Source organism: Pezoporus occidentalis, unplaced genomic scaffold, assembly GCF_034315485.1.
Source record: "Pezoporus occidentalis ecotype Australia unplaced genomic scaffold, CSIRO_AGI_Poc_V1 ctg2091, whole genome shotgun sequence".
Classification (NCBI taxonomy): Eukaryota; Metazoa; Chordata; class Aves; order Psittaciformes; family Psittacidae; genus Pezoporus; species Pezoporus occidentalis.
The window spans coordinates 864-8,757 of NW_026913955.1; the positions used below are offsets into that span (position 1 = coordinate 864).

The 7,894-nt window shown below is 61.0% G+C and overlaps 1 protein-coding gene across 1 annotated transcript; it reads right to left on the reverse strand.

The window, feature by feature from the left end:
- Positions 1 to 2,628: 2,628 nt before the first annotated feature.
- Positions 2,629 to 7,802, reverse strand: LOC134163876 (histone-lysine N-methyltransferase 2B-like). The gene is made up of 6 exons (XM_062619080.1): positions 7,728 to 7,802; positions 6,425 to 6,608; positions 5,539 to 5,649; positions 5,067 to 5,150; positions 4,194 to 4,323; positions 2,629 to 2,914 (listed from the first exon to the last, which is right to left on the reverse strand). The coding sequence occupies exons 2-6, from the start codon at positions 6,604 to 6,606 to the stop codon at positions 2,639 to 2,641; spliced, it is 783 nt and encodes a 260-aa protein (XP_062475064.1). The 5' UTR covers positions 6,607 to 6,608; positions 7,728 to 7,802; the 3' UTR covers positions 2,629 to 2,638.
- Positions 7,803 to 7,894: the final 92 nt, after the last annotated feature.

The window sequence follows — 7,894 nt, forward strand, 5'->3', positions numbered from 1 at the left end:
CCCATAGGTCCCATAACTGCCCCATAGGTCAGATAACTGCCCCATAACCCCCCCTTGGGACCCATAACTGCCCCATAACCACCCCCTGGGACCCATAACTGCCCCTTGGGACCCACAACTACCCCACAGACCCCCTTGGGACCCATAACTGCCCCATAATCACCCCCTGGGACCCATAACTGCCCCACAGCCCCCCCTTAGGACCTATAACTGCTCCATAGTCCCCCATTGGGACCCATAACTGCCCCACAGCCCCCCATTAAGACCCATAACTGCTCCATAGCCCCCCACTGGGACCCACAACTGCCCCACAGCCCCCCCTTGGGACCCATAACTGCCCCATAACCCCCCACTGGGACCCATAACTGCCCCATAGCCACCCATTGGGACCCATAACTGCCCCATAGCCACCCATTAAGACCCACAAGCCCCAGGCCCCGCTCCGTTACCTCCACACCACCGCCACAGGCCCCGAGCAGCGCTTCCGCTTCCGGCCCCGCCCTTTCCGGCGCGGGCGCAGCGGCCGCTCAGCCAATGGGAGCGCGGTGAGGGCGGGGCCAAAGGGGAAAGCAGGGACGGGATTGGACAGCGCGGGGGAGGGGGGGAATGAAGGGGCGGAGCCGGGGGGTGTTGTTGCCATAGAGACGGGGGCTTGGCCAATGGGGATGGGACTCTGGGGAAGAGGCGGGGCCAACGCGGAGGGGAGGGGTTACCATAGAGACGGGACAGCCAATAGGAACAGAGAGCGGAGGAGAGGGGCGGGGGGAGCGCAGAGGGGGGTGTGGCCAGGGGAGAAAGGGGCGGATCCATCTAAGGAAAGGGGCGGGGCCTGCGGGTACAAACCCCACCCCCAAAACGGCCCCAAAGGGGTCCCCGGCCCCCACGTGGGGTGCGGGTGCCCCACAGCACCCATGGGTGCTCCTCACTGCACCCAATGAGGGGTCCCGCCTCCTGCCGCTTCCCCATTGGCTGGAGGCATCCCCAGGGCTGCCATTGGCCCCGAATCTCTGCTCCCCATTGGCTGGGGGTTGGTGTCCATTGAGAGCTCCTGGCTCCCCATTGGCTGGGGGTTTGTGTTTATTGATTGTTCCTGGCTGCCCATTGGCTGGGGTTCAGTTGGGCCCCATAATGGCTCCCCATTGGCTGGGGGGGGGTGTTGTCCATTGAGCATTCCTGGCTCCCCGTTGGCTGTGCCCCATAGCGGCTCCCCATTGGCTAGGGGTTGGTGTCCATTAAGTGTTCCTGGTTCCCCATTGGCTGTGCCCCATAGCGGCTCCCCATTGGCTGCAGGCATCTCAAGGGCTTTGGAGCCACCTCCATAGCTCCTCCCCCTGACCTCCCATTGCTCTCCATCACCCCCCCCATTGACCTCCATCCCCCCCCATTGACCTCCATCACCCCCCATCCCCTATAGGTACCTCCAGGACCCCACAACCACCTCCAGATCCCATCTCCATCACCTCCCATTGACTGTAAGTATCTCAATGGCTATGGGGCCACCTCCATACCTCCTCTTTATGAGGTCCCATTGACCCCCCAACCACTTCCCATCCCCTATAGACACCTCCAAGACCCCATAACTACCTTTAGATCCCATCTCCATCACTTGTAGGTACCTCAACACCATCGAGTCCACCTCCATATCTCCTCCCCATTACCTCCCATTGACTCCAGATCATCACCGTTGCCTATAGACATCTTTAAGACCCCACAACTACATCCAGATCCCATCTCCATCACTTGTAGGTACCTCAAGGCCATCGAGCCCACCTCCGTATCTCCTCTTTATGAGGTCCCATTGACCCCCAACCACTTCCCATCCCATATAGACACCTCCAAGACCCCATAACTACCTTTAGATCCCATCTCCATCACTTGCAGGTATCTCAAGGCCATCGAGCCCACCTCCGTATCTCCTCCCCATTACCTCCCATTGACTCCAGATCATCACCGTTGCCTATAGACATCTTTAAGACCCCACAACTACATCCAGATCCCATCTCCATCACTTGCAGGTATCTCAAGGCCATCGAGCCCACCTCCGTATCTCCTCCCCATGACCTCCCATTGACCCCCAGCCACTTCCCATCCACTATAGACACCTCCAAGACCCCACAACTACATCCAGATCCCATCTCCATCACTTGCAGGTATCTCAAGGCCATCGAGCCCACCTCCGTATCTCCTCCCCATTACCTCCCATTGACTCCAGATCATCACCGTTGCCTATAGACATCTTTAAGACCCCATAACTACCTTTAGATCCCATCTCCATCACTTGCAGGTATCTCAAGGCCATTGAGCCCACCTCCGTATCTCCTCTTTATGAGGTCCCATTGACCCCCAACCACTTCCCATCCCCTATAGACACCTCCAAGACCCCATAAACTACCTCACTTGCAGGTATCCCATCTCCATCACTTGTCAGGTACCTCAAGGATCCCATCTCCATCACGTGCAGGTATCTCAAGGCCATCGAGCCCACCTCCGTATCTCCACCCCATTACCTCCCATTGACTCCAGATCATCACCGTTGCCTATAGACATCTTTAGTACCCCATAACTACATCCAGATCCCATCTCCGTCTCTCCCCATTGCCCCCACCACCCCCACCCCCCCACCCAGCCCCACTGCCCCTCAGTTGAGGAAGCGCCGGCATCGGCGGGCGCCGCAGTTGCAGGGCAGCTTGGCGGCGGGCTCCTCGATGGGGAACTTGTAGTCGTAGGTGAGCTCCTCGCCGCGCAGGATGCGGCGCAGCGCGAAGATGACGATGTGCTTGGCGCCCTCCACCTGGATCACCCGCGAGTAGCAGTTGGGCTCGCAGGAGTGGTTGATGAACCGCGCCGCGCTGCCGTGCATCGTGGCGTCCACCACCTCCGCCGCGTCCATGCGGAACATGTAGCACCCGATGCCCTGTCACGGGGAGGGGGTTAGGGGGAGATATGGGGCTGGGGGGGAAGCTATGGGGATGGGGGTGATGGGGGAGAGCTGTGGGGATGGGGGTAACTTATGGGGATGGAGGGGAGTTATGGGGATGGGGAGGGTGTGGGGATGGGGGTAACTTATGGGGCTGGGGGGGAGTTACGGGGTTGGGGAGGTTGTGGGGATGGGGAGGGAGTTGTAGGGATGGGGAGGGAGCTATGGGGCTGGGGAGGTTGTGGGGATGGGGAGGGAGTTGTAGGGATGGGGAGGGAGCTATGGGGCTGGGGAGGTTGTGGGGATGGGGAGGGAGTTACAGGGATGGGGAGGGAGCTATGGGGATGGGGAGGTTGTGGGGATGGGGAGGGAGTTGTAGGGATGGGGAGGGAGCTATGGGGATGGTGGAGGTTGTGAGGCTGGGGAAGGAGTTACGGGGCTAGGGAGGGAGCTACGGGGCTGGGGAGGGAGTTATGGGGCTAGGGGGAGAGTTATGGGGCTGGGTTGGAGTTATGGGGCCTGGGAGGTTGTGGGGCTGAAAAGGGAGCTATGGAGCTGGGGGGGACCTATGGGGCTGGGGGTGATGGGGATGGGGGAGAGCTATGGGGGTAGGGGTAACATATGGGGCTGGGGGGGGTGTATGGGGCTGGGGAGGGAGTTATGGGGCTGGGGAGGGAGCTATGGGGCTGGGGAAGTTGTGAGGCTGCGGAGGGAGTTAAGGGGCTATGGAAGGAGTTATGGGGATGGGGAGGGAGTGGGGCTGGGGGGAGGCTGGGGGGGAGTTACGGGGCTTGGGAGGTTCTGGGGCTGGGCAGGGAGTTACGGGGCTGGGGAGGTTGTGAGGCTGGGGAGGGAGTTATGGGGCTGGGGAGGGAGCTATGGGGCTGGGGAGATCCTAGGGGGCTCGGGAGTTATAGGGCTGTGGAGGGTGCTATGGGGCTGGGATGGAGTTATGGGGCTGGTTATGGGCTTGGGAGTAACTTATGGGGCTGGAGACATCATTCTCATGGTATCCTCAATGTGTCCCAAATGGCATCTCTATGGTGTCCCTATGGCGCCCCTTTAGTATCCCCAAGGCACTGTTATGGGTCCCTCTATAGGGCTCTCTGTGGGTCCTGCTATGGGGTGCTATGGGGCTCTCTATAGGTCCCTCCATGGAGCTCTCTGTGGGGCTCTCTATGGGTCCCTCCATGGGGCTCTCTGTGGGGCTCTCTATGGGTCCCTCTACGGGGCTCTCCATGGGTCCCTCTATGGGTCGCTGTGGGGCAGGCCCCACCTTGCTGTCGTAGAACTTCTCCCTCTTGTCGGTGAGCACGGAGCGCACGACGATGCCCGAGTACTCGATCACCATCTCCCCGGCCTCGATGTTCCGCTTGCAGAACAGGCCCCGGCCGTGGATGGCCGAGCTGGAGGGCACGGCACCCATTGGCACCCATTGGTACGCACTGGCACCCACTGGGACCCACCGACACCCATTGGGACCCACTGGACCCATTGACCCCATTGGCACCCATTGCACCCCCTGACCCCATTGGCACCCACTGGCACCCATTGATACGCTTTGGCACCTATTGACCCCATTGGCACCCATTGGGACGCACTGGCACCCATTGGTACCCACTGACCCCAATGGCACCCATTGGTACGCATTGGCACCCATTGGGACCCATTGGCACCCCTTGGAACCCATTGGTACACATTGGCACCCATTGACACCCACTGGGACCCATTGGTACCCATTGACCCCATTGGCACCCATTACCTCCACTGGCAACCATTGACCCCATTGACACCCATTGGCACCCATTGATACCCATTGGCACCTATTGTTACCCATTGACCCCCATTGACCCCATTCACCCCCACTGACCCCACTGGCACCCATTCACACCCATTGACCCCATTGACCACTGCACTCACTGATGGCATAGACTCCCATTGGCACCCATTGACCCCATTGCCACCCATTGACCCCCAATGCCACCCATTGACCCCATTGACACCCACTAACACCCATTGATCCCATTGACACCCATTGACCCCACTGCTACCCACTAACCCCATTGCAACCCACTGACACCCATTGACCCCAATGACACCCATTGACACCCATTGACCCCACTGGCACCCATCACCCCCGTGCCCTCACCGATAGACCCCGACCGCCTCCTTCGCCGTCCTCTTGAGGTGCCGGAAGCGCATGGCCATGGGCAGCTCCAGGCTGGTGGCACGGCTGGGGGCGGGGTCAGGGCACCCAAAGGTGCTCTGACCCCAACCAGCACCCATGGGTGCCCCCAACCCCAACAACCACCCATGGGTACCCCTGACCCCAACCACCACCCATGGGTGCCCCCAACCCCAACCACCACCCATGGGTGCCCCCAACCCCAACCCCCACCCATGGGTGCTCCCCCCCAACCCCCTCCCATGGGTGCTCCCCCCCCCAACCCCCACCCATGGGTGCCCCCAGCCCCAACCCCCACTATGGGTGCAGGGGGCACCCATGGGTCCTCCCAGCCCCAACCCCCCCTCCAAACTTTGGGTGCAGGGGGCACCCATGGGTCCTCCCAACCCCACTCCCCCCCCCAACTATGGGTGCAGGGGCACCCATGGGTGCTCACCGTGTGGGTTTGAGCTGCACCTCGTCCTCCTCGTCCTCGCGGGGAGGGGGCCCCTCGGGCAGGGTGCGGTGCTGGGACGCCAGGAAGCTGAACATGTCGAAGGTGCATTTGCTATGGGGGGGGGGGAAAGGGTGGGGGGGTCACAATGGGGCACCCATGGGTGCTGGGGGGCACCTAGGGGGTGCCCCAAGGGTGCTGGTACAATGGTGGAGGTGGATGGAAGGGGATAGGTACACGTTGATGGGCATCGATGCCCATTGGCACCCACTGACACCCATTGATACCCACTGACACCCATTAATACCCATTGGCACCCACTGACTCCCATTGCCCCCATTGACTCCCATTGCCCCCCACTGCCCCCACTCAGTCCCATAGCCCCCATTGACTCCCATTGATACCCATAGCCCACACTGACACCCACTGACACCCATTGATACCCACTGACACCCATTAATACCCATTGATCCCCACTGACTCCCACTAACACCCATTGGCACCCACTGACTCCCATTGCCCCCATTGACTCCCATTGCCCCCCACTGCCCCCACTCAGTCCCATAGCCCCCATTGACTCCCATTGATACCCATAGCCCACATTGACACCCACTGACCCCCACTGATACCCATTGGCACCCATTGATCCCCATTCACTCTCATTGACACCCATTGATACCCATAGCCCACATTGACACCCACTGACCTCCACTGATACCCATTGATCCCCATTGACTCCCATTGACACCCATTGATACCCATAGCCCCCATTGACACCCACTGACCTCCACTGATACCCATTGACACCTGCTGACTCCCATTGACCCCCATAGCCCCCACTGACTCCCATTGACACCCACTGACACCCATTACCCCCGCTGGCACCCACCGCAGGTAGAGCTCGGCACGGGCGCAGCCGGAGGGGTTGTGGGGGGGGCTGTGGGGGGGGCCCCGCTCCCGGCGCGGGTGGTACCGGAAGCGGTACCGGGAGCAGGAGCCGGCACCCGGGAGCTGCTCCAGCAGGAAGACGACGGCGTCGTGGTGCATGCCCAGCACCCGCAGCCCGCTCATCCCTGCACGGCACCCAGGACACCCGTCGGCACCCATCGACACCCAGCGGCACCCAGCGGCACCGACTGGCACCCATCAACACCCATCGGCACCCATCGGTAACCACTGACATCCATTGACACCCATCGGCACCCATCGGCACCGACTGGCACCCAGCGGCACCCATCGGCACCCATCGGTAACCACTGACATCCATTGATACCCATCGGCACCCATCGGTACCGACTGGCACCCAGCGGCACCCATCGACACGCATCGGTACCCATCGGCACCCATCAGTACCAACTGGCACCCATCGGCACCCAGCGGCACCCATCGGTAACCACTGACATCCATTGACACCCATCGGCACCCATCGGCACCGACTGGCACCCAGCGGCACCCATCGGCACCCATCGGTAACCACTGACATCCATTGACACCCATTGGTACCGACTGGCACCCAGCAGCACCCATCGACATGCATCGGTACCCATCGGCACCCATCAGTACCAACTGGCACCCATCGGCACCCAGCGGCACCCATCAGTAACCACTGACATCCACTGACGCCCATCGACACCCATCGGTACCTACTGGCACCCAGCGGCACCCATCGACACCCATCGGTACCCATCGGCACCAATCAACACCCATTGGTACCCATCGGCACCCATCGGCATCCATCAGCATCCATCGGCACCCATCGGTTCCCATCAGCACCCACTGGTACCCATTGGTAATCACCGACATCCATTCATACCCACTGACACCCAGTGGTAACCACTGACTCCCATCAGCACCCATCAGCACCCACTGACACCCATTGGTAACCATTGACACCCATTGATATCCACCCATGGGTGTCAGCGACAATCATCAGCAACCCCGGCTATCAACTACACCCATCAACATCTATGGGTGTCAATAGCACCCATCAGCACCCATGGCTGTCAGCAGCACCCACCACAACCATTCAGCACCCATGAGTGGCAGAGACACCCATCAGCACCCATTGGTGTCAATGGCACCCAATGGCACCCATCGGCACCCATTGGTGTCAATGGCACCCATTGGTGTCAATGCACCCAGTGGCACCCATCGGCACCCACAGGGGTTGGGGGGGACGGGGGGGCACCCACCGGCGAACGAGAGCTGCTTGAGCCGGGCCTTGGCGCGCGCCTCCTGCACCTGCTCCAGCACCGCAGCCCAGGCCCCTGCACCAGCATGGAGCCGTGAGTACGACCCCGCATCCCATAATACCCCACATCCCATAATATTCCCCATCCCATCCCTGGATCCCATTATC